The 26,309-nt window shown below is 44.1% G+C and overlaps 2 protein-coding genes across 4 annotated transcripts in view; both read left to right on the top strand.

The window, feature by feature from the left end:
• The window catches only part of PLEKHA2 (pleckstrin homology domain containing A2), a 72,184-nt gene extending 56,958 nt beyond the window's left edge, over positions 1 to 15,226 (top strand). For all 3 annotated transcript variants that reach the window (XM_053901060.1, XM_053901059.1, XM_019440737.2), the window contains 3 exons: positions 2,777 to 2,840; positions 10,909 to 10,986; positions 11,426 to 15,226. In XM_053901060.1, coding sequence (XP_053757035.1) covers positions 2,777 to 2,840; positions 10,909 to 10,986; positions 11,426 to 11,788 — 505 coding nt within the window. In that variant the 3' untranslated portion in view covers positions 11,789 to 15,226. The remainder of the gene's footprint in view (positions 1 to 2,776; positions 2,841 to 10,908; positions 10,987 to 11,425) is intronic.
• Positions 15,227 to 15,347: 121 nt separating this feature from the next.
• Positions 15,348 to 26,217, top strand: HTRA4 (HtrA serine peptidase 4). Its single transcript, XM_019440733.2, has 9 exons — positions 15,348 to 16,028; positions 16,478 to 16,577; positions 17,361 to 17,565; positions 18,442 to 18,636; positions 19,059 to 19,091; positions 20,691 to 20,805; positions 21,435 to 21,492; positions 21,913 to 22,008; positions 25,930 to 26,217. The coding sequence occupies exons 1-9, from the start codon at positions 15,551 to 15,553 to the stop codon at positions 26,093 to 26,095; spliced, it is 1,446 nt and encodes a 481-aa protein (XP_019296278.2). The 5' UTR covers positions 15,348 to 15,550; the 3' UTR covers positions 26,096 to 26,217.
• The last annotated feature ends 92 nt before the right edge of the window (positions 26,218 to 26,309 follow it).

The following is a 26,309-nucleotide window of genomic DNA, read 5'->3' as shown; positions in this document are numbered from 1 at the left end:
TCTCCTGTAGTCAATATAGATACAGATGCCCTTAGAACTAAACTGTAGAAACCCAAGGGCATCTGGACATTTAAAAGTCCTCCTTTTGCCCCTTAAGCTCCAGTCTTTAGAGACTGTTTGCGTCTCTCCATCCCATGGACTGTGCATTACAGACCAACATCATCAGGGAGGCTCTTAGCAGCAGGCAGACTATTATCACATGAAGGCATAGGAAGGTCTTACATGGCAACAAAAGGCCACATGACCCCAAGGAAGCAGGGACTGAACTGGAGCTGTACTGAGTCTTGCAAATGATATTTGCAGAGTAGAGATTAGGGAGGTTCCCAGTGACAGTTTGTATTCCATAAAAGTGGCTGGTGATGGATGTTCCAGAAGTGTGGTTCCAGAGGTTGATGGTGGGTGGAGGAAAGACTGGGCATGACTGCATCCTCAGAGATGATTCCTGACTTCACAGGGGCCCATGCAAACAGGTAGGTGGACAGCCACCTGGGCATGTTGGGCAGCTTAGCGAGCCCAGATGGCATTGAGTCCTAAGAGTGCTCTGTACTTCACCTGAGTCTCTCACTGCCACAGTCAGACTGAATCCTTAGTGAAGGAATTAAGAGAGCTTCAGATCATTAGGGAAAGAAGTCCCCAAGGCTCTGCGGGTTCCAGGCCTATGAGACTGTGCGGCCTCCCCAAACCCAGTTAGGAAGCTTTAGGGCATCTGCGTAGTCAACAAACATTTGTTAACTTGAATTAAATTGAACTGAATTGAATTGAAAGGCAACGTGTAGCTTGGGAAGTAGATGTGACAAGGGTGGGGATTTCCTCCTTGCTTTGCTTTCGTCTCTTCAGTAGTCGATGACATGAGTGTACTGTATGTGTGTGAGTAATTTAAAAAACGAAAACAGTTTAGTCAGTAAGAAGAGCCATCTCCATTCAGAAAGTAATAATGGTCAGTGAAATGTTTCAAGTGACCGCTATATGACATGCATGGTAGCAGATGCCTTATGTACTTCATACATTGATCTTTGTGGTCACCAGCCTGGTAAGGGGGGTCTTCTCATCTCCTTTTTACAGTTGGGGAACAAAGGCCCACAAAGATTTAAAATATTCCTACAATATCTTTTCCCCAAGTGGAGTCAGGATTTGGTCCCAGGTCTTTCTGACACTGTCTTGCTGTCCCTTCCCACGTGGGTCTTTAGTCTCTTGCTCCTCCTTTGCCCGGGTGCCCATGTCACTGGCTCAGTGCCTGCCATGTCCTTCCAAGTCCTCATTCATGAAGCCAACTCTGCCTGCAATCAGTCCTTTTTTGGAATTATTCTCACTCTTAGCGTAAGAACACACAGTCTAACATCTAATTGTATAGTTTTGCTTTATTAATTTTTTTTTGGTTCTTTTATTGGGAAGAAATTAGATCTTTCACTCCTTATGTATTGCCCACAGCACCTGGATACACACAACAGGCGCTCAACACTGCAAATAATTTTGGCCGGTTTAGGGTTTGTCACTGGGCACCACCTACATCTCCCCTTTTTCCTTGTAGAAGTCAGGATTCTTCCCAAACTCATACCGAGTTTGAAGTATCTTAAAGTAGTCTAGTTTCTCCTTCCATATCTCATTGGTTCCCCGTCTCAACCCAGTACATGGTGGCACAGAGCAGTAATTTAATGAAGCTGATGAGGTTGCTGCTTGTGGGGAGGAAGGCTTTGGAAGTGAGAGTTGGTTCCCATAGGAGAGGCAAATGGTAATGGAGTACTTAAAAGCATAGATTCTGAAGTCAGACCTGGGTTCAAATCCTTGCTCTGCTGTTTACTAACTTCGGCACCATGGACAAGTCACGTAGCCTCTCTGAGGCTAGGTTTCCTCATCCACAAAGTGGGGAAAGTCTTAAGTTCCTTACTGGATTGTTGTAAACATTGGATAAAATAACACACTCAAAAACACTCAAAGAACAGATTGGTGGTTGTTAGAGGTGGGAGGTGGGGGGTGGGCAAAATGGGTAAAGGGGATCAGAAGGCACAAACTTCCATTTATAAAATAAATAAGTCCTAGTAATGTGATGTACAGTATGGTAACCATAATTAATAATGCTATATTGGATATTTGTAAGTTGCTGAGGGAGTAGACCTTAAAAGTTCTCATCACAAGAAAAAAAGAGCTTGTAACTATGTGTGGTGACTGATGTCAACTAGACTTCTTGTGGTGATCAGTTCACAATATATACAAATACTGCATCACTATCTTGTGTACCTGAAACTAATAAAATGTTACAGGTACATTCTCTGTCTCTATGTCTTTATATATAAATAATATCTTATGTATTAATAAATATGTAAAATTAATAATTGATTAGTTACATTTACATATTTATAAAACCAATAAAATGTTCATCTGCTTGACCCTGAAAAAAGCACTTAAAGCAGTGCTTTGTACAAAGAACTTTATACATCTTGGCCCCTAACTGCCCCTTCCCCCCACAACTATAGGTCGTATGGGATGTGATGGATCTTAGGCAGGAGGCTTTAGAGGGAAAGGAGCATTATCTTGTTAGAACTGGTGGTGGGGTGTGTGTGTGTGTGGGATTTCCATGGGGATGGCAAGACCTCCTGAGAACCTGTGGGAAGTTAAGCTGGAAGAGACCCCTGTCATGGTATTTGAGGCAGAGGCTGGAGGAAGAATGGCCTGGGAGCCCCCTTTCTATGGGAGAGGGCGCAGGAGCCTTTACTTGGGATAAATCATGTCCTCAGTGTGTGTGCAGGCATGCCTGGTAACTTGCTTTCTCTTTGTCTAGTGATCTCTTAATGAGGGACAACCTGTTTGAAATCATAACAAGCTCCAGGACCTTCTACATACAGGTAAAAGGCTCACTCTGAGAAGACTTTTTTTGTGTTCTCTTTCTGTGAATGGTGTGCGATAGGTCTTGCCCTTTCCTCTGCTTTCTCTTTTATTTTGTTTGAAGTTTCTGGGTAGTAAATTTAGCCCCTGATAGTCAGTCTGAGTCCCATTTTATTCTAAACAGGATGTTTGCCAGAAGCTTCCCAACCATAAAATAATAAGAACAGGTTGAGCCTCTGAACTGGGGAATGTGAGTTTGTACCAGCTGCTCTCAGCTGCTGGGCGCCAACTAAGCAGAGAAAAGGAGAACTAGCCAGTGGTTTCACTTCTCCTTTGGAGGGTATTTATAAGCCCCGCCTGTGTGGACATTGCTGTGTGCGGAAGAACCGAAGCACAGAGGGCCCTGTGCAGGCACCAGGTGCAAAGCCCAGCTGCACAGAGAAAGCCATTGTTTGGGCTCTGACAGTTCAGCTCTCAGAAGCTTCTCCCTCCACCCACAGCTTTGGAGTTCTCCCAGCTCTTTCTTAAATCATAGGAGCGAGAAAGGCAGATACCCAAGCAGGGCCTAGACTTTCAATGCCAAGTCCCTACCCAAGCTGGCCTAGTAATCTACAGAGAATGCCTTGATCCATGCAGCATCGTGATAATGCCGCGTTTCTGGGATTCAGACTGCCATGCAATGTGTTGGTTTAGATGTGGGCTCCCTAGCCAAGGCTTTTCAGGGTTCCCAGTGCTCTTTCTTTGTTCCAAGTGTCACTCCCCACTAAGTACCATCTGTTGTTCCACAGGGCCACCCCTCCCCCATTTCTTGGGCAGCAGCTCCATAGTCCTGACCCTTCTGAGCTGGTCATTCTGCCTGAGCCCAGCAGACATGCTGGCAGCCTTAACTACCTGTTGGCTCCATTCATTCACCCAAGCATGTGTCACTGGGGAAGAGGGAGCTGTGCATAGCATTGCTGGAGTTGTTAGAGCTGGTTCCATTGTCATTCAGGGACAGGGTTTAAATTGTAGGTTCGAAAAGTTTCCAGTTCTTGAATTTAACAGGTATTTGTAGAGTATCCTTAGAGTGCCATGCATTTTGCTTCATACTGGGGATGACACTGTGTTAAATAGAACAGATCGTGAACTGGAGAGAGAGAGTCAGGTAAACAGGCAATTAAAACAGTGTGATGGGGTCGAGGAAGGAGTGTTGGGTTGTTGAACACAGGGGAGTTTTGGGGGGCAGTGAAACTATTCTGTATGATACTTTAATGGTGGATATATGAAATAGAACTTTATAGAAGGCAATAAAAATAAAGAGTAAACTTTAATATATGTGAATTTAAAAAATCACTTAGGCAGTTGGGTGATTCTAGCATGGCATATAGACTGTGACAAAAGAGCCTAAATGCGTTATAGGGTTGGAACGACCTCACTGAAGGGGCTAGGGAAATTAAAAAAAAGGAAGCAAATGAACAAAAAAACCTGGTGTGTAAGTGCTACCATGACAGTGAGTTGTGGTTGCCATGGGAACTCCTAAAAGGGGCATCTCCCCCATCTCAGAGTTGGGGGAGGTTTCTTGCAGGAAGGCACAGCTAAACTGAGTCAGTTGGGAGAAGAGTGGCCTAGGCAGAGAGAACAGCATGTGTGAAAAAGCCTGGAGATAAAAGGAGCACAGGGCACAGGGAGGGCTGGGAAGCCTGTGTGGAGGGCCCATGCCTTATAGCCCCTATTAGAGAGCTTGTATTTTATCCTGAGGGTTTGGTCCCATTGAGGTTGAACCCAGGGAGTGGCCCAATCAAATTTGCCTTCTAAAAATGCCACCTGGGCAAGTGATCTAACGTTCAAACCCTGTTTTCCTCATCTGTAAAGTGGCGATGATATCCCTCAACCAACCACATTAATGGTGTGCTGGCTGTGAGTTTCCAGGCCCGGGGCAGTATAGACAGATGAAGAAAAGGTAAGACAGGAGGTAGAGAGAGAAGTTTGGTGTCTGTGGTAGTAATTTGGGTGACGGATGAAAGAAGCTTGAACTAGGATGGATGGAGAAAAATGGACAACTTAAAAACTATTGAAGAGTTGTTTCTGGGACTTGGTTGTGGGTTGGATGTGGACTGAGGGGAGATGGGGAGGCAAGGACACCGCTGGGTGTTTGGCCTGGGCCTCAGGGTGTCAGACAACAGCAATCACTTAGACCACAGCCAGGCGAGGAGGTACTGGTGAGTGTGAAGGCAAGCCTAGTGTTGGGGGTTCTGAGTTGACAGTGTCTGTGGGACATTGAAGGTGACATGTTATGAAGGTCCTTTAGTAGACAGTGCCTGACACATGGTTGATACTAAATAAGTATTTGTCAAGTGAACGATTATGCTCGGTAAGAGCTTTGGACTAGAGAGAGTGATTTGGGAAATGTGAATCCCAACAAGAACAAAGTTTAAGAGACATTGGTTTCATCATCTGAATGAATGTATGCACATTTACCAGAGCTTCTCATCACTTTTACCACCGTTTGCCTTCTAGTCTCACATTTCCAGGATAAAAGAATACTAGCATCACCCTGAAATAAACAAATGAGTGAACAAGTCTGTTTACAGCACTTAACTCAGAGAGAGTAGAAAACTGAGAAGAACATAGAGTAAAAGTCATTAAAAATATGTATTAATTTATTTTCAGATAGTAACCAAAAACTCAGTTATGTTAACACGAGTAGTATTTTATGAAAAATAGGTATATTTCTAAAACAAAAAACGCAACAAAAGTAGCATTGTTTTTATGTTTTTGCAAATCTCTTTAATGGCTGGCTTAAAAGGAGACAGCATTCTCCTATCTGCTTCTGCATTCTATCTGTGGCCATATGTTGTTTTGGTTGAAGAATATGAAGAAAATCTGGCCTTGCACAGATACGTATTTGCAAAAAAGGACTATTTTAATAGCTTTGTCAGATAATTGTGGATAGTCTTCTTTGATTCTATATGAAAACTTGACAAATGGTAGTTTCTTAGTGTTCAGGTGCAGTGTGGAATTGGAAGCCAATATCAATATTGGTAAACTTCCATGCTTTTACATTAAAATCCACTGGTCAGTTTCATACTTTGAATGGATCCTTTTTACCAATGCATGATTTGGTAACTTCATGCGCTGGCCGTTAGGAAAATAGTGGTCACACAGAGGTATGCAGATCTTCTAATTGTTGACACATTTTATTATATATAATATCAAAAAATCACATTTGTTAATAGCACCACAACGATCATCATCAACCAAGTCTTTTTTCCTTTTTCTTTTTTCTTTTGAGAGAGAGAGAGAGACAGAGACAGAGAGAAAGACAGGGAGAGAGATGGAGAGCATGTGCACCTGAGTAGGGGAGGGACAGAGAGAGAGGGAGAGAGAGAATCTCAAGCAGGCTCCACACCATTAGCGCCAAGCTCCATGCAGGGCTCGAACCCACGAACTTTTGAGATCATGACCTGAGCTGAAGTCGGATGCTTAACCGACTGACCAACCCAGGTGACCCAATAAAGTCTTTAAGTACGGAAAGCTTTTGGAATTCTAATTTTGTTTGGAAGCTCAAAATTGCAAAAAAAAAAAAAAAAAATGCTTTCATGATTTTCCCTGACTGAACAGACTCATTTCATTCATTTTTGAGGAAGTGTCCACCATTTACCTAAGTCTGAGTAAGTCTGACAGTTTGTCAGTCATTTGTTCCAAGTAAAAATTGTGTTTCATGAGAAAGGTAAAAGAATATAATGGCTTCCCCTACAGTTTGGTGCCAGCAGCTTTACCTACCATGCCTTTGTGGCATTCTGACCTGCTTCCTAGGGGATGTTCAGTAAACCTGCCTGAAAGAACCACATATCCTCACTATCTGGGAAAGCTGGACCAGGGCAGCTGTAGGCAGGGTGAGCAGACTCCTTGGGCAGGGACAGAGGCTTGGGCAACAGAATGGGGCTGGCTGCCATCTGCTGAGGTGCTGGTCATTTATCTTCTGTCACATTTGCCTTCCAAGTCACACATCTATATAATTTGTGCCCGAGAATGCTACCCTGTGTTGGACACTTAGATGTCACAGGCACAGTGCTAAGTAGTTTACAGGCAGCACATCACTGAATTCACAGTGATGTCTGAGACCATCTCCATTTTAGAGATGAGGAGACAGAACGTCTGAAGGCAAACTATTTGTTTGAGATCATCAACCTGGTGAATTATGGAACTGAGTAGGAGTCACCTAGTCAGGTGCTAGAGCAGGACCCACCCACTTGTGTTGTTTAAAAGCAGCTTGGTGCAGAGCACAAAGATGTAGAAGGTGTGGCTATAGACAACTAGGGGAGATCAGCTTGGGGTGATAGATCATGGTGACCAAGATCCAGGATCTGGCAGTAATCAGGTATCGAAGCTTGGGATGTCAGCAAGCTTATCAGCAGGTTCTCAGTCCTGGGCAAGGGTTCAAAATGAGATTTCAATCCTTGGAATACGAGACATGCAGCAGTCACCATTTCCCCATTTCCCTTTCATAGAAGGTCAGGGGTATTAGGTAGGAGGATGTAGTTACTCCAGATGAGAAATGTAGTGCAGACTGGTTTGGGTAACTTGGTATAGGCCTAGTTGTCAGAACTAGGGGGCTATGTCAGGATAAGAGTAGTAATAAGATGGCCCCTATGTGAATTGCAGAGTGTTGGTATAGAGCTCTTACAGTAAGTTAGATACTTACTGTTTTAATTTAGACTACAGGGTGAATGACAGCATCTTGAACTATGTAGTGCACAGTCTAGGCAATCATACTGGCAAGGCTGTGTCTAAAGACGGGATTGGTTCCTGGGGAGAAAGCAGGGATTATTAGCTGTTGGGCAGGGTGGGGAGGTGCAGAGGTTGGGAACAGACAAATGTTGGGCAGCTGCAGGAGAAGCCACCCTGGTAGGGACTGGAGACCTATTACTGATGACCTGTGGAATTCATTGCTTTAAACCGTGGCATCTGTTACAGTGCTGGGCTCATAGTAGGTACTCAGTAAAAGCTTGTAGGACTGCAATAAACATCAGGATACGGTGACTCATGCTTTTAATACCCTTTGTTCCTCTCACCTCCAAAACTACCCTCAAGGACAGAAACCCTACTTTTTCTTTTGAACCAATTGCCCAAAACAAATGCACACACTTAAGCACGCCAGGAAGAGGTGAAGGTATAGGTATGGTACTTCCTTTTTTATTCTACTGAGTTTTAAGCATCATTTAGGCTTCTTGCAATTCTCCATGCTGTGTGTGGACTTCAGCACTGTTTTTTTACCCCTGGTTCACGAAGCTACCTTTGAGGTGGTATTTTAAGATATTTTGGGGGTTTTGATGAAAGCTAAGCACAAGCCTTCCATAAAAGGTAGACATACACATACGCCATATGTTTGCACACAGTTTTTGAGGTTTTGAGGAATTTAGAGATTATAATTGTGATCTCAATAAAGTGGAAGTCTGTTTCTTCTCAATTTTTCTTACAATATCTGCTTTTCTATTGGAATAATATTTTTAAATGACATTTGTCAAACGTTAAAATAATGCTTACTAATGTTTATTATTACTCTCCTCATGGCTGGTTAACTCTGTAGGTTATCTAACGGAAAAATGTCCATATGTGGAGTTAGAGAATTGGGAAAAATATAACTAGCAAATAATTTCCATCTCTGAATTTCTAAATGTTTTCAGAAAGAGATTTAATAATTTTGCCCATCATATTAGCAAAGACTTAAAAATTGTAATATTTAATTCTAGCAAGGGTGCACGTAAAAAAATAATATATTGGTGGTAAGTGAAATCTATATTGTTGGCCAGAAATCCCTCTGACCAGATGTAACCAGAGCCTTAAAAGAACGCAAGTCTTTGGTAATTTTCCTAGAATCATAAGAATGAAAAAAGCTTTGTGCACAAAGGTGTGAATAGCAGCATTACTTATACTAAAGGAGAATTGGAAACAATCTAAATGTGTTTTATAGGATTTTGATTCTTGTGTCTGACTTCCCAGACGGTAAGTCAGGTGGTCCCTAGTTTTCTCTTATTCAGTGGCTCCTTGCTAGATGGAGGTAAGTTCCTAGAGAAGATGTACAAATACGTTGGTGGAGCTTTAAAGGACAGTCAGTTAGGTGGCCTGTGGCTTGTGGGGAAGCATTTGACTTGGGGGGTGCTGTGTTGTGCTTGGGTGGTGGGAGGGGATAGAGTAGCTCAGTAGCCCTGGAAACTGTTGTCGTGTGGATCTTGCCAGACCTATTGTATGATGTGGGAGACGTTTGTCTCTCCTCAGGTGCCATCTTTCTCTTTCCCAGTCGTCTAACATTGCCCCCTACCAAATCGTGTGTCTCTCTACTTAATGGACAATTTAATTACCTCCATCTCGTTCTATTCAAAGTAACCAAATAGGTTATCTCTTTTGATCCTGACAATTTCATCCTTAGGTAGGAATTATGTGCAGTTTGGGTATGAGGAAACAGAAAAAAAAAATCTCAGGGAGAAGGCAGTTAACATATTTATAATATTGAGGTTTGAGGCTTCATTCATGTCCCATGTGTAATAATAATAAAAACGATAACTAATACTTAAGAAGCCCTTTCTGTGCATCCGACACTGTTCAAACTGCTTTACCTAAATGAGTTCATTACATTTTCCCAGCAGTGCTACTTGCAGAACAGGCTAGGTCTGATGCTACTAAAATACCTTCTGGAAGGATCTTGGACACCTTGTCCTGTTTATCTTTTTGGACTAGTGATGGATTTTTCTCGGAAAACCCAACCATCAGGTTGTCACACAACTGGGAAAAGCCCAGTGGAGAGAGAATACACGTAAGTTTGCAGCTCTAGCGCCTGAGAGGGGTGTTCACCTTGAGCACTTGCTGCTATACCCGATTAACGCAGCGTGCCAGGATGTGACACTGTTTCTTTCCTAAGTGTCTTCTGCACACACCTAACCGATGTGGGTTTGTTTGGGGTGATAGAAAGGGGTAGGAATGCAAGTATGAGGATTAAAAAAAAAAACCAAAAAACAAAACAACAAAACCCAAAACCAAAAAACAAAAACAAAAACTAGTGTTTTATCCAAATACAGTGCAAAGTAAAAGAATCATTTGGGGGCTGCAGAAAGTGAGGGGTGTATGTGGAGAGTTTTGCAGGCTGGAGCGTGGTGTTTACATATACCGTACATAGGCACACAAATGCACACTTCTGATTTATGGTGGGACTGTTAGGGGAAGGCACAGGGGGCAGAGAGAGATTAGTGAATAGAAATTTCTGGAGGTCAGGAATTTGGTCTGGTCCCATCTCTGTGCTTGGCACCTGATGCTGTAAGACTGAGGGCCTCAGCAAACATTTGCTAGGTTTACTTGAACTCAACCCCTATAAAGCTAGAAGGCACTGAGAATTACGAGGGCTCCACCTGCCGCTCCTTGGTGTTTGGATTTTCCTTCCTTTTGTCACAGAGTCGCTGCTGCCCCCTTCTGGCGTTGGTGGGCATTTCTGGGGGATATGCCTTTTAAAGGTTTAGCAGTGTCCTACATGTTGTTAAGCTTAGTGCCCTGAGTCTACCAACTCTCCAGGCCTGGATGCAGTCACAACAGACCCGGGTCATTTGTGTTCTGAGGGAAGCCCTGTTCCAAAGATAATATGAATGTTGGAGGATATGCAGAGGATTTGGCTTTAGCGGGACTAGAGTTGAAAATGGGATTATTCTGTTTGGATAGCTGTAGTAGAAAGAGGGACTGCATTGGGAGTCAGGAGAACTGGAATCTAGACCAGCCATAAACGTTGAACTTTGGCTTTCTGGGCCCCATTTACCTTTTGTGTAAAGCAGGAGGCCATTTGTGCTCTGGGCGGTGGGGGGTGGGGGTGTGGGGCTTCAGCCGGGACGGCCTCTGCCCCACTGCAGAGCAGATCCACTTTGAGCTGTTTTATTTATGGGGTGTCAAATAAGAGTTTGCAGAAAAAAATGTCCTCAAAAGTCTGAAAGCCACTGGACTGGATGATCTCTGGGATCCTTCCAATTCTAATGGTGTAATTTCATAAACTTAGAATTGAATCACAGACTTGAAAGCTGAAATCACAGTGCCAAAGATTTCTCCATAAGTGCTATGGGTGTTTTGCAGGCGGACAGTCCAGAAGACATGCACAGCTGGATTAAGGAGATCAGGGCAGCTGTCCAGGCCCTCAAATGCCACCCCAGAGTAAGTCATTTCCTTTCTGGTACGCAGCCGCTGTCAACTTGGAGATGAATTCTGCTTGAGTGGTCAGGTTTTATTTGGTGATGTAGGCAAGCAGCCTGTTCTGGATGCAGCTGAAGCCCCAGGCTGTCTTGTTTGTTTTCTCTTTCTACTGATTTAAGTACAGAGTTTCATTTTTATTTTTATTTTGGTTGTTTGAAAGCGGCAAGTTGGGTTGGGTAAAGAAACAGAGACTCTGATGTGTTCTACACGTCTCCCTGCCAGGCAGAACATGACACATCTGGAGTGAATTCCGTTGGTTGTACTTGATTTCCATAGACAGGGGTCTCTGGACCTATGAGGTGGTGATCCTAGGTGGCTGTTCTTCCTGGGGCTTTGGAGTAGACATTGTCAGGAAAGCCCTTATTTTCTTTTGTTTTTTTCTTCCCTTTTATTTTTGTAGGATATGTCCTTTTCTAGATCCATCTCTTTGACTCGCTCTGGAAGCTCCAGCCTGTCAGGTGGGCCCAACTCTGCCTTGTGCAGGGGGCGGCCAGCTGTGGAAGAGAAAAAAGCCCTCTGCAAAGCCCCCTCTGTGGCTTCCTCCTGGCAACCCTGGACACCTGTCCCCCAGGCCGGGGACAAGCTGCTTCCAGCTGAAGAGACTCCTGGGGACTCCTTGTTCATGCCTCGACCTGGGGAGAGCAGTACTTCTGGGGTGTTGCCCAGCTCCCGGATAAGGCACAGATCAGAGCCCCAGCACCCCAAGGAGAAGCCATTTCTGTTCAGCCTTGATGATGAGAGCATACGAACTTCTGATGTGTGATAGGGCACGGTACCCTGGGAGGGGGGAGGACTCAAGAAAAGGAGGCCATGACTCAGTTTCCCTACCTTTTGGAAGGCAGTCAGAGACCCTTTGGCACTCATATTCCTGTGGATGCTCTGTGGGGAGGGCCCATTCATTTTTTTTTTTTTTTTAAATATAATACAGCGTATTTGACTTGGAAAATCACGAGGTTTAGACCTGTAGGCATGCTCAGTGGAGAGCAGGTTGCCTCTCATTTGACCACTCCAAGGTCTTCCTGGTGAGAGGAGGTTTAGTAGTGCAGTTTCATCCCAACCAAGTTTTATTTCCGTGTCCTAGTTATAGTTTCTTCCTTTGGTTTCCAGGCCGGGCACAGAGTCTTGGGCAGTCATCTCGGTTATCCTATTCCTGTTTATTGGCTGAGGTCTAACAGTGAAGTAGGAGTAGGTAACTGACCCAGCTGAAAGCAGCAGACCTAGGCTCTGGCTTGGCTGGGATACATTCTGAGGGGAGGTGTTACGATCTGGGGGCTAGCAGGTAGCTCTCAGAATGTCCACTAAGGTAGATCCTCCCAGGGGAGAATCTTCCACTGGGGAAGAAATAGGGATCTCTTGTAAGGTATGGGGAAAGATTCAACCTCAGTGCATCAGCCAGTTTGGGGAATTATTCTGTTCTTGTCTACGACCCCAAATAATGTCAACGTGAGTGATAGACCTGCCCATCCAGTTTCTGTGTCAGGCCCCGAGGATGGGTTTATCAGTGTTAAAAGTTACGACTGTTGAGAATAGGGCAGACATTTCCACTGAAGTGGCGTTATTTGGAAGTTTCGAGGGTTGATAAGTGTATGATAATTCACTTGTGTGAATTATCTGTTTTAGATAAAAAATTATCTGTTTTAGAGTGTTAGAATTGTTTTGAAGCAGGTGCTGGGAAAACATGGATTATAGTTCATCCAGATAAACTTTTCTGATCCGTGTTTTCCAGACAGAAGAAAAGGTCTGTTTTAGCACAGATGGATTTCTTGAATCCTTACTTCACAGCTCTCTTCAATGGGCTGATATTAGTCTAATTTTAAGTGCTGTATATTATATACCCTGGCAGATTTGCTTTCTTTCTAACTTTTTCTGTTGCCCTTTGAATGAAGCCTTGTGTACTTGCATGATCACACCTTGTAATATGATAAGGTTCCATGTACTTAACAGTGAAGAGATACAAGGATAATCCTGAGAGGTATTTATATTTTTAATAAAATAGAAACTATGCATAGAAACATTGATTTAGAAGCTCTGCATTGCTGACTAGAGATTTCCCAGGTAGAAGAGCATAGATTGCCTTTTCCACCCAAATTTCTACCTTCTTTCAACTTGACAAAAGATACTATTTCCAGGTCCCTGGGAGAATTTGTCTAACTTAATGTGGCCTACTGCTAACTTCCAGGGTTCCCTAAAGGGATAGAAAAACTAACTCATTTCTGTCTGTACCTTTCATCAGCTAGATCAATTAGTTACCTTTAAATTAAAAATTAAAGACTAGAGGAAGATACTGAGAGAAGCATTTTTACTTAAGTGAATATCTTCCCCTCCTTATGTCCAGATGTAATGCAGAGGTAAAAACATGTCATCAGAAACCCCTAGGGGCTTGAGGGAAATCTTTGTTCCTTTAATGCAGTGTAGTTCCCTTGCATTGTTTGGCCTAGTGGTCCTGTTATAAAAAAAGACATCTACTGGATCTCTCTCTTTTTCTCTCTCCCCACTCTTTTTTGCAGACTCTTGTAGACTTTTGTCCTCAGAAATCTGTGCTTTGGGAGTTAGTTATTCATGGGTGAGTGAGGTTACAGCTTCAAGTAGCCATTTCAAATTCTTAAAGCTCCTCATCTCTGGTTTCATCTTCAAATTTTCCTTAAGAAAATTCTTTGGCTAGGTCAAAGAAGGTACACAATAAATGATATTGCACTAGCAAAAATAAATTAGGAACTTTTGAGATCTCTTTAAACATTCCCCAACTCATGAAAGCTGTCATCCTCTGGCAAAAATGTATCCATTTCTCTTTTGTTAAGTAAACTCTCTGCTAGAATACTACTGCTAAATTAATTGGCCATTATAGTAAGCTGATATATTTCTCATTCAGTAGGGTCTATTTTAAGAATGTGAGTTCAATATGCTTATAAATCTAGACTGTATTATTATGATGGAAACAAGGACTGGAGATGGCAAATACTTGGGAATACCAAGTGAGAACATTGTTAATGTGGTTCCAACACTAGATAAATAGAATTATCTTCAATGGCACTTAAAAGCATTCTAATTCCCAAACCTTATTTCAGAATTTCTTTTGTGTCCATATTTCTTACCTTCTGACCAATTTCACATCACAATTTTTAATGTCACTTCACGTGTGAGCCAAAGATGGTGCCTATGCAATCAAAGCATTTGGCTTTAAAATTTTTTAATGTTTGTTTGTTTTTGAGAGAGAGAGAGGGAGACACAGAACCCGAAGCAGGCACCAGGCTCTGAGCTGTCAGCACAGAGCCTGACATGGGACTTGAACCCACTAACCACAAAATCATGACCTGAGCCAAAGTTGGACGCTCAACCCACTGAGCCACTCAGGTGCCCCAAGTGGTCTTCCGTATAATTGAACTATTTACCATTCACTATCTTGAAAGCTTAAGAACTTAAGCTTAAGAATGAAAGCGTAAGAATTTCTGTGGTGGTTGGTAAATGTAGTTTGGCCTTTTGCATCCTGTGAGACATTGTAACCCTAGTAAGGTGAAGAGTGGACTCAGGTCGAAATATTGGAGGTTTATACGTTTATTTTTGAGTAGAATGCTGAGCTCACATGAAAAAGAGCAGAGGTAAGGCCCAGCTTTGTAGTTTACTTGACACAAAAGGTTTTTTCTTTTTCTTCCTAAATATAACTGTGCTCTGATATGAGTAAAAGCAACCAATAAATAAATAGCAGACTGAGTAGCTGAGCGGTGGGATTTGATGTTAGTTTTCACTGTTGACCAGATAAACAGGCACATGGAAGTAACACCATTTTGGAAATTGAGTTTCCCAAATGAGCTTTGTTTATAAACTTTGAACATAATCAAAAATGGGCAGTTTATTAAATCTTTTCTACCAACATCACTTTTTTTCCCCCTCATCCTTTTTTTCCTCCATGTTATTGCCTGCAGCAGTTACAGTCACTCATGCTAAGTAGAATTTGAATAAAGCTAATATTGGCAAAAATATACTGTTTGACCCCTTCCCCCACTGCTTATGGTGTGGCATGATTTTGTGTTTTGAACCAGTACGTTTCAGCTGTGAAATGCACTCACTGCAAGCACTGAGCTGAGTGCATGGAAACTGTTATGCTTCTCATTTTATGTGATCTACTAATTGGTATGTAGCAAAAATAATTTTCTAAAACTGTTTTGTTGCTTGTTTTGTAATAAAACCATGTGAAATACTGAAATATGGTGTATGTTTTCCTAACGCTGACCTTCTGTCCGTGGGTGGGTGATCTCTCTAGTCAGTGTGCCCTGTTACTGGTTTTCTGCGCTTCCCGAGGTAAGTGCCTGCACAGGGCAGGGCTGGCGACCTCTCTTCGTGGCGTGGGGGTAGACCTGGCCCCGGGGCGGGGACGGTGTGGGTGATACGTGTGGGATCTGCCAGGTTCTGCCCCATAAAGTCTGGGGGTTGGCGGAGGCGACACCCAAGCCGGGAGAAAGTGTTGCTCACGTTAGAGCAGTTGCGAGACCAAAGTAACTGGAACAGAGCGAAGAAGGAAGGGGGCAGAATGACTAGATCTCTGCTGCGGCCCACCGCGCTCGGACAACTCCTGCTGTGGCTGCTGCTGCCCCCGCTGCCTGTGCCCAGGGTCGAGGCTAGGAAGTCCAGGCCCTCGCTGCCCTGTCCGGCGGCCTGCGAACCGACGCGCTGCCCCCCGCTGCCCACCTGCTCCGCTGGGGCGACGCCAGTGCTCGACCGCTGCCGCTGCTGCCGCGTCTGCGCGGCGGCCGAGGGAGAGGCCTGCGGTGGGACGCTGGGCCGGCGGTGCGCCCCGGGGCTGCAGTGCCGCGCGCCGCTCAGCGCCCAGCGCTTCCGCGGCGCCTGGATGGGCACTTGCGGCTGCCCCGCGGCGGGAGCGGCCGTGTGCGGCAGCGATGGGCGCACCTACCCCAACCTGTGCGCGCTGCGCGCCGAGAACCGCGCCGCGCGCCTCCGGGGCGCGCTCCCGGCCGTGCCCGTGCTGAAGGGCGACTGCGCCGACCAAGGTGAGCGCCGGCCCGCGCGCGCTCGGGCGCTCGCGACTCCTCTAAGCGGCGCGCCGCACTCGCGGTTAGCCGCAGGCTCGTCCCTGCGCCTTTGCCTGCGGATTCAACTCCTTGTTCCCAATTTTCTTTCCTTCTTAGGTGTCTCCTTACCAGTTCCCATGTGGTTTCTCCCCGCTTGCCTCCCCAGGCCTGTTAAACACCGTCTCCCCCTTTCCCTTTCTCTCTTCCCCCCCCCCCCCCCCCCCCAACCCGGGATGGGATGACAGCTCTGTTTTCCTCAAGGCGTATCCTTACGGGATGGCCGTGAACATAAAGGGGAGCCCGAAGAGAGGAAGGAGAGGGAAAGGGAACTGGAGGAGGAGAGAGACCGGGAGTTTGGGGATAGGACACCAGATGCGGTCAGGCAGCGGGACGCCCACCGCCCCCAAGCATGGAGCATTTCTTCTCAGGGACCAGGAGTGTAGGCCGGCTCAGGAGCAAGTACAACTTCATCGCCGCCGTGGTGGAGAAGGTGGCGCCATCCGTGGTTCACTTGCAGCTGTTCCGCAGGTAAAGGAGGCAAGAGGCGGCCGCCAGCTGCCCAGCGGACTGTTTATGAGCGCCTGCCCACTTAAGTCCCTGCGCTACCGCTTTACAAGCATCGTTTAGTCATAAAACCTGCTGTGAGGAAATCGCAGCTCAAAACAGGTTGAGTAATCTGTTCAGGGTGGTTTAGCCAAAGAGCGGAAGCGTAGGGTTCCTGACTTCCAAATCTGGGCCACTCCTCTGCACTTAGTTGTCTGGGGTTTCTCCCTCCCTCATCTCCCACAGACAAAATCTGAGAGTCAGATGTAAGAGCTAGAAGGCATCCTGATGGTGATCTTGCTCAGGCTGCTCGTTTGCATGGAAAGGAATCATGTGTGACAAGACCAGTTAGTAGTGGATCCAAGCTGGAACCAGCCTTCTCTTACACTCTCTCCCTGCCTGGGTCCTCAGTAATGTGGCACTCAGTAACGTGGGATCCACATTTGGCCCCAGTAGCATGATTAGATTAGGTCTCTGAAGCAGAGGGTTGCTGCTCTGACCATCGCTGAAGGTGGGGGTCAGAGGTGGTCCCTGGAAAAGGGGAGCTGGAATCAGCTCTCATTCGTGATCCTAAGAGATGGCCAAGGCATTGAACATGCAGAATCCAATTACACATGGAGAGCATGAAAACAGACAGGAGAAAGTAAAATGTCTGAGAAAACCGTGGTGGCAGTATGCTTGATAAATGAGAGGTTCCCATGTCCCCAGACTGTGATAGATCCCCTAATTTTCCTGCCCTCTGCTTATGCCGTTGTCTTGCTGAGACAGGTCACCTCTTAGCAGCAAGGATATTCCTGCATCCAGTGGCTCTGGGTTCATAGTGTCTGAGGATGGGCTCATTGTTACCAATGCCCACGTCCTCACCAACCAGCAGCGGATCCAGGTGGAGCTCCAGAGTGGGGTCCAGTATGAAGCCACTGTCAAGGACATTGACCATAAATTGGATCTTGCGCTGATTAAGATTGAGCCAAACGTGAGTATGCAAGGGCCAAAGCAGTCTGTACAGCTGGGGATTTTCATCAATTTGCTGATACTTTCTTTCCCACCCCACTCCCACACATCTTTTCTACCTGGTATATGCTCTTTTCTGGTTTCTTTTTTTTCCTGTTTTTCACTCCTCTTTTGTTTATTTTCCTCTCTGCCCGTCTGTATATCCCTAACAATTTCTATTAACTATCCAGCCTCCTTTACCTCTTTTTTCAACAGATGCTGCTTCTGGGAAGCTTTGTTTCTGCTTGCCTTAGAATACTAGGAATGATTGCAATGGATTCAAAGCTGCTGAGGAATACTTTGAGGTGCTTGCTACACAAAGTGTAATCTGCACTGCAGCAGCATTGACATTATCTGAGAATGTTTTAGAAATGCAGAATCTCAGATCCCACCCCGGGCTACAGAATCAGAATCTGCATTTTAATAAGATCCCCAAGTGATTTGTGTGCACGTTAAAATTTGAGAAGCACTGCTCTGGGTGATCTCCTTTCTGTTTGTGGCTTAACCTTGACTAGGAACCTTTGAGCTGGAATCAAGCTAAGTTGCTAATGTCAGTTTATGTTCATCAGCTACTTCACTGGTGGTTTAGTTACAGTAATTTCTACAAAGCAATAGTTTTAGATTTTAGAGATGATACTGATCATCTTAGCAAGTGAGAGAGTTTGGTGGTTGCTGGAATTTGAGGAAGAAGCATCAGGCACTTGTAGAATGTATGTGGGTGGGTAGGTGATTCTTGGATTTTAACTGCCCAAATGATAGAGACGGTGTCATATATGTGTTGAACACAAATACTGGTTGATTCTGTTCTTGATTTGTTTTTCACCTCTCTGTCCTTCCCATCCCTTCTGCTCTTGTGCAGACTGACCTTCCTGTATTGCTGCTGGGAAGGTCATCTGACCTGTGGGCTGGAGAGTTCGTGGTGGCCTTGGGCAGCCCGTTTTCTCTGCAGAACACAGTGACTGCAGGAATTGTCAGCACTACACAGAGAGGGGGCAAAGAGCTGGGGCTGAAGGATTCGAACATGGACTATATCCAGACTGATGCCATAATTAACGTAAGTCACTTGGGAGGGCCATCCTCAACCCGTTAGGTACTGACAGGACAGTGAGAAGGACATGTAAGAATGCCCTCTTTTCCCATTGGCCTGTTGGGGATGTCCAGAGTACAGTTAGATCCTCACGAGAGGGATGGCATGCCATGTTGTTAGAGTTCAGCCTGTTTGATGTGATAATTGGCATCCATGGTAGCCTCTTAGGTCTGTCATAGGGGTCACCCCCTGCTGTAGAAGGTGGTGGTCCTTTTGCTGTTGTCCTTCATTGGCACTGACTTCAGCGTTGGTGATGACGGGGGCACGGCTTTGCCTATCTAGGAGGAACAGGCACTCACCAGCATAGGCTGCTTTTGGTAAACCTCTTTAGGAACCATGTATAAATGACAAGGAGAAAAGTACTGACTTTTCCAAATTTCTGTCTTCAGCATGGGAATTCTGGGGGACCTCTGGTGAACTTGGTAAGTGACCACTTTCCTTGCTGCTTCACGTCTCTTCCTCACTTTCAAAGACTTTACAAATTCCATGATGCAGACTAGGATGTCACCCTTGTGTAGAGATTTGTGGTAAGATGCTTTTCTGTTATTGCATCGTTTAAGTAACCAGTTAGCAGAAATTTAAATCTACAGTGGATTTATCCTCCTGGCATGTGATTTCATCAAACTGAGAGTGCTAGGGTTTACTTATGCTTACTGACATCTCTTGAGCATGCTTTCTGTCTTCATCGCGTAGTTAACACAAGTCCTGGGCACTAAACTAAAATAGATGTTAAATGACCAACAGTACTATGTAGGGTTTATCCTTGAAACCCCTCTGCTGCTGCGTATGAAGAACTGTTCCTGATCCCAAGATGCTAACTACATGATGTGGTCTGTTCAGGGTTAAATTTAGTCTTGATAGAGATGACAGAAAAGCCACAGTAAGAATCCATTGCTCTGTCTTGTTTCTTTAGTTTCATTCAGCATCTCTAGTGGAAATGGGAGTTTCTTGTTGCTCAATTATGTGGGGAAAGCATGAGAGTGTAGTGCTGTTTGAGACAGTCTGTGATCATGCTTTCTGAGTCCCTTAGAGCTGATTGTTTTTGGTTCTTCACACATTACACTTACTTTTTGGAGGATGAATTGTATGTGAAATTACTGAGCCCCTTTTTGCTTAGCAATGCATGTAATTTTTTGCACCTGCTTTCTCCTGTAGACAATGAGTCTACTAGAGGAGGGTGACATGCACATTTTCAGGCCACATTCCAGACCTACTGAATTATAATATGTATTTTTTAAAATGTTTATTTATTTTTGAGAGACAGAGAGAGAGAGCGTGAGCACAGCAAGCAGGGGAGGGGCAGAGAGAAGAAGACACAGAATCCAAAGCAGGCTTCAGGCTCTGATCTGTTAGCACAGAACCCGACGTGGGGCTTGAACCCACAAGCTGTGAGATCATGACCTGAGCCGAAGTTGGATGCTTAACCAACTGAGCCACCCAGGAGCCCCTATAATACGTATTTTAGTATGATCAGAAGTCTCTTTTCTACCCTTGCCATTACTCAACAAGGCTAAAGGATGGTGAAGTGCATCAAGAGGAAAGTGTTTCCCGCTTCTCAGCTTCGGCCTTGTAGAGCTTTGTTCTCTAAGGTCAATTAGCTAATCCTGAATAGTTTCACTGAAGTGTTGCCTTTTTGCCTTTTCCATGTTTTTTTTAGTTTCATTTAAGCAGAAAAGGCAAATACTCCCTGTCCTCTTATCCCTGTCAAAATACAAACTGTGGTTCACTTTTAAAATCAGTTTGGCGAAGGAAAAAAATGAGCTCAAGATTTTAAAAAATGTCCTCAGTAGGGATTTGCACATGGGTAGGTACCCCCCCCCCCCCCCCCCCCCCCGGTTTTCCTACAATGCTGTGTGTCCCATAAGGTAACATCCGCTGCTCTCTGTTGAAGTCTGCTTTCCTCTAGCCCCTCTGTGTTCTGACCCTCAGTGACTGGCTTCACTCTCTCCTCTGCTGGTTTTAGTTTTGCACCTATCAGTTTGCATGACTTGGAGACCTAATGATGGCTCCTCCCTTGCCAGGATGGTGATGTGATTGGCATAAATACACTCAAGGTGACCGCGGGAATCTCCTTCGCAATTCCCTCAGATCGAATTCGACAGTTTTTGGCAGAATTCCATGAGCGCCAGTTGAAAGGTGAGGGGAGTTAGGACTTTTTCTTCCTTTCTTGTGTTTTTCAGGAGCACTCAATCTATCGTAGAGACTGCCATTAGGAATTCTGTAGAATACTGAGTCACTAATACCCAGCTTTTATCACGTTGGCTTGAGTGGCAATATTGGGAGACAAGGCACAAAGCCAGGCATGTATTGTCCCCAGAAATATGTGAATTGTGGTGGAAAGGAAACCCATGGGCTAGAGATGGGAGTGGATGGGAGGAGTGTTCATGCTAGTGACAAAGATTCTCTGAAGCATTTTCATTGCTGACAGCCCGAAAAGACAGTTATTATTAAGTTTATTTACTTATTTTGGGAGAGACAGAGACAGCATGAGCAGGGGAGGGGCAGAGATAGAGGGAGAGAGAGAGAGCACCCCAGGCCCTGCACTGTCAATGCAGAGCCTGACCCAGGACTTGAATCCCTGAACCATGAGATCATGACCTGAGCCGAAACCAAGAGTTGGATACTTAACCGGCTGAGCCACCCAGATGCCCCTGAAAAGGCAGTTATAATAATAGTAAGGATAATCCATGACTTGGTGTCTTTTATGCTCTGCCCAAAGGAAGGAATTCTTGTTGTTAGTAACACCTTATAATTTTCCTTTCCAGGAAAAGCTCTTTCACAGAAGAAGTATCTCGGTCTGCGGATGCTGCCTCTCACTATGAAGTAAGCGTGGGTTTGAATGTGTCTGGGTTGTTTTTCAGAAGCAAAAGTCACAGCTGGACAGTCTTAACAGGCGATCTAAAGCATTTGGACCACAACTAGCTACTCTTGTGACTGCAGGGCCTCGTTGTCACAGAGTAGGTGCCTCTGCTGGCACCAATATTTGCTGAACGTTTCAGTAGCTTCTTTCTCTGTGGCTCTACCTTATAAATGTCCCATGGTCCCAGGCTTCGGCAGAGAACCAGACCACCCCCGGGGAAGAATAACTGTGACCAGCTTGATGGAATTCTCCCTGGCCACTTGGAGCCTTGAGTAGAACAGATAAGAGTACCTACTGAGTTGGAGATTTTGGCCAGGGCTCTGAAGATTATTAAGTCATTGTGTTTCTTAACCTTCCGGGAAAACTCTTCTCACTTTTCTTAGCCTTCTTCAAGAGATGAAAAGGCAAGATCCAGATTTCCCTGATGTGAGTTCTGGAGTTTTTGTGTATGAGGTGATTCAAGGAACAGCTGCTGAAAGGTGAGAGCGCAGCTCACGTGCCGTGGTAAAATGTGTGTTGGATTGAGACGTGCACTGTTCAGTACAGTGGCCCTCCCCGCACATGACTGTTGAATACCCAGATGTGGCTGGTGTGACTGAGGAACTGAATGTTCTTTAATTTTATTTAAATAAAAAAAGAGGCAATGGATGTAAAATATTTTTCCATTAAACATACCTTTTGTTTTGGAAGGACTGCCTTTCATACCTTAATCACTGCATTGTGTAAGATGTTGTATAGTAGCATAACAGGTGTGTGTTGTTTCTAGTGGATTTCAAAGACTTATATGAAACAGTGGAAAATAACTTAATAATTTAAAAAATTACATGTTAAAATGATAATACATATATTGAGCTAAAATAGGTATATTTTTTAAATGTTTATTGACTTTGAGAGAGAGAACATGCACACAGAAGCACATGCAAAGGAGGGGCAGAAAGAGAGGAAGAGAGAGAGAGAATCCCAAGCAGGTTCTGCACCGATAGCGTGGAGCCTGACGTGGAGTTCGATCTCATGACAAGTGAGATCATGGCCTGAGCTGAAATCAAGAGGTGGACGCTTAACTGATTGAGCCACCTAGGTGCCCCTAAATAGGTATATTATTATTATTTAAAAAAAAAAAAAATTTTTTTTTTAACATTTATTTATTTTTGAGACAGAGCATGAATGGGGGAGGGTCAGAGAGAGGGAGACACAGAATGTGAAACAGGCTCCAGGCTCTGAGCTGTCAGCACAGAGACCGACGCGGGGCTCAAACCCACAGACCGTGAGATCATGACCTGAGCCAAAGTCGGACGCTTAACCGACTGAGCCACCCAGGCGCCCCAAGAGGTATATTATTAACATTAGTTTCATCTACTTTTAAAGATATTTCTAAAAATTAAAAAAGTTTAAAAAAAATACGCCTACCAGAAAATTTAAAATTATGTATGTGTCTTGCCTTACGTTTCTATTGGACAGTGTGGATTTAGACTTTTGAATACTTGTGTTTGGAAGGACTTCTTTTGGGAAGGGGATGGTTCTTTGTAGCCCAAGAATTCATGGTGAGTTAATAGCATAAGCTTAAATTAATTTTGCTAGGAATTCTCAAATCTACTCTTTCGATACCTTAGTTATTAAGAACAGGAAGAATTCAGAGGACTAATGGTTTAATAATATATTTTAGGTACTTTCAGACACTTTTTTCTTTGACCTCTGGAAGACCGTATCAGAGGCCAGCACTGAATGAATGAATGAATGTAAATAAAGCAAAGGCTAGAATAGCTTATCAAAGAAGTGCTCAGCTGATTTTACTCTTGTCTTTAAACATTTATACTAACTACTGAGGGAAGAGGTGGTTTGTCCTACAGTTATTTTCCTGAGTCTCTCTTATACTTCTTCAATATCCCTTTCTCACTATTTTTGGTTTTCAAGAGCTCAGTCACCTTTTTAGACTATGGCAACTCTTTTACTAGGGGGAAGAAACCACAGGGTACTAACTGTTCAGAATAGCTAAGTGTTAGGTCTCATGTTACTAAATTTGGCTTGTCATAGGCTTTTCTAAACTTTCTTGCTTCCTGCCCTCCCCCCACCCCTTTATTTTTAACTTTTGGCTCAAGGCCAAAGCTATTTCTTTCAGCTCTCCCAAGTCCTTGCTACTCAAAATGTGGTCTGTAGACCAGCAGCATTGGCATCACCTGGAGCTTTTTAGAAATGCAGAACGACAGGCTCTACCACTGAATCAGAATCTGCATTTTATTTTTATTTTTAAAAATGTTTATTCTGAGAGAGAGAGAGAGAGAGAGAGAGAGAGAGAGAGAGAGAGAGAGAGAGAGAATCCCAAGCAGGCTCCATGCTGTTAGCATGCAGCCCAGCTCCTGGCTTGATCTCACCAACCGTGAGATCATGACCTGAGCCAAAATCAAGAGTCAGATGCTTAGCCAAATGAAGCCACTCAGGTGCCCCAGAATCTGCATTTTAAACAAGAGCTGCAGGTGATTTGGATGAACATTAAAATATGGGCCTTGCTTGAAGTCACCGATAAACCAGAAAGCTATTATTTCTGGCTTCACCCACTTATATCTAATAATAATCACAATTATTATAGTAATAACAGCTGGCACTTATTAACCACTATGTCAGGCATCATTTTAAGTGTTCTACATACTTTTTTGAGCCCCCAATAGTCTTATGATATAGGCATTAATTTATAGAAACGGCAGCTGTGGTACAGAGAGGTAATTACTTGAGAGGTACATAATTATCCAGAGAGCAGGGATGTGGAATCTGGCTTAACCCCTGGATTAACCTGTTTTGTAGCTCCTTGTCTTGTTTCTGAGAGGCAGAGTGAGTAGCCAGGTGCGTTTTCAAGTCTGAAAGACCCAGGATCAAATCCTTTAGTTTCTTCCAAGCTGTGGGACACGGGAAAGATCATTTATCCTGGCTAAGCCTCACTCCCTCATTTTGGTGTGTAGTTTACACTAATAACTGGCAGGTTTCTTTATCTTTTTTTTTCTATTCACAGAACTATAATGAATTAAGTTTCTTCTTTGTACACTGCCCCAGTCATCCTCCTGAGGTGTCCTTGTTCTAAAGGTTTTCCATGCTTTCAGCTTTGCCCTCAAACTTCTTTTCATAGCCTCTTGCTTTAAATTTCTATTAAAAAAAATTCCACATTCTTGGTAATCCTCCCACATCCTTCCTTTGACTTCCCATATCTTTTTTATTTTTTAAATTTTTTTTTTAAATTTTTTTTAACGTTTATTTATTTTTGAGACAGATAGAGACAGAGCATGAACGGGGGAGGGTCAGAGAGAGAGGGAGACACAGAATCTGAAACAGGCTCCAGGCTCTGAGCAGTCAGCACAGGGGGCTCGAACTCACGGACTGCGAGATCATGACCTGAGCCGAAGTCGGGACGCTCAACCGACAGAGCCACCCAGGCACCCCTTATTTTTTAATTTTTATTAAAAAATTTTTTTTAATGTTTATTTCTGGGACAGAGAGAGACAGCATGAGTGGGGGAGGGGCAGAGAGAGAGGGAGACACAGAATCCAAAGCAGGCTCTGAGCTGTCAGCACAGAGCCCGATGCGGGGCTCAAACTCACCAACCATGAGATCATGGCCTGAGCTGAAGTCGGTCGCCCAACCGACTGAGCCACTCAGGCGCCCCTCCCATTTCTTTAAAATGGTGTCTCCTGGAGTCATTTCATTTGATGAGCCTCTTCCAGCCTATTACTGACTTTAAGAGAAATCATCAGCATGGCCATATATTATTGCAGTGTTTCATGTTTGGAGGTGCTTTTTGTTTCTAGACTATGTACTCTACGTGAAGCAAACGTGTTGGAGACAGAATGTAATCACAGCTTTGGGGAAAAGGAGCCTACAACCAGAGCCTTAAATATTTAGACTTGGAGGGGTGACTGGTTTTTGACTAACTGGAAGCAGAGCCACCATGCAGCTCAGCATAGTCTCTACTTCCACAACCATGGGTGAAGATGGGACAAGTGGGCTGTCAAAACCAAACTGATAGAGTACAACTGTCTGGGGAAAAATGTATATTGCTTGGAAATATATTGCTTGGAAATATATTGCTTCGTCTTTGCTTGAGGTTTACAGAGGTCAGAGAATGATAAAAACCAAAAGCTAAATTCCCTATTCCAAACCAAATCCAATATACGGGAGGAGTAAACTTTTTACATGATTGTTAGAGTATTGACTTTATAAAGGTAAGTAAGACTGTTGTCCCCAGGTGATAGTCCCCAGGACTATCTTAGGATAGTCCTCATATTTGGAAGGAATGAGGCTATTTCTGGTTTCCTGGTTGTATGTTTAATGACAGCAAAATAATGCCAAGAGATGACATTAAATTCTGGATGGGGACAAGCAAAACTTAGTTTCATGGTTCTTTTCTCCCCCCCCAGCTCTGGGTTGAGAGACCACGATGTAATTGTCAGCATAAATGGGCAACCTGTTACCACCACAACTGATGTTACTCAAGCTGTTAAGGACAGTGATTCCCTTTCCATGATGGTTCGTCGGGGAAGTCACACTCTGATCCTGACAGTCACACCTGAAATAATCAATTAAATATCTTGCCTTAAAGAGAAATTATCTAACAAAACTAAAGCTATATTACCTGGTTTGTATTGAAGATGTACCAAAGATGGCAAGTTTTAGGTTCTCTTTCTTATAAAGAAAAACGAATGCTTTAAAACACACATACATTCAGGGACCTTTTGGTTGGGGTGCTCTACTGTTGGTTGCTAAGAAGCCTTACTAAAGCAAGTGAAGGACATGGTGC

The sequence above is a fragment of the Panthera pardus genome, unplaced genomic scaffold (assembly GCF_024362965.1).
Source record: "Panthera pardus isolate Hobbes unplaced genomic scaffold, ASM2436296v1 HiC_scaffold_13, whole genome shotgun sequence".
In the NCBI taxonomy this organism is placed as follows: domain Eukaryota; kingdom Metazoa; phylum Chordata; class Mammalia; order Carnivora; family Felidae; genus Panthera; species Panthera pardus.
This window is presented reverse-complemented; position numbering and strand designations above follow the sequence as displayed.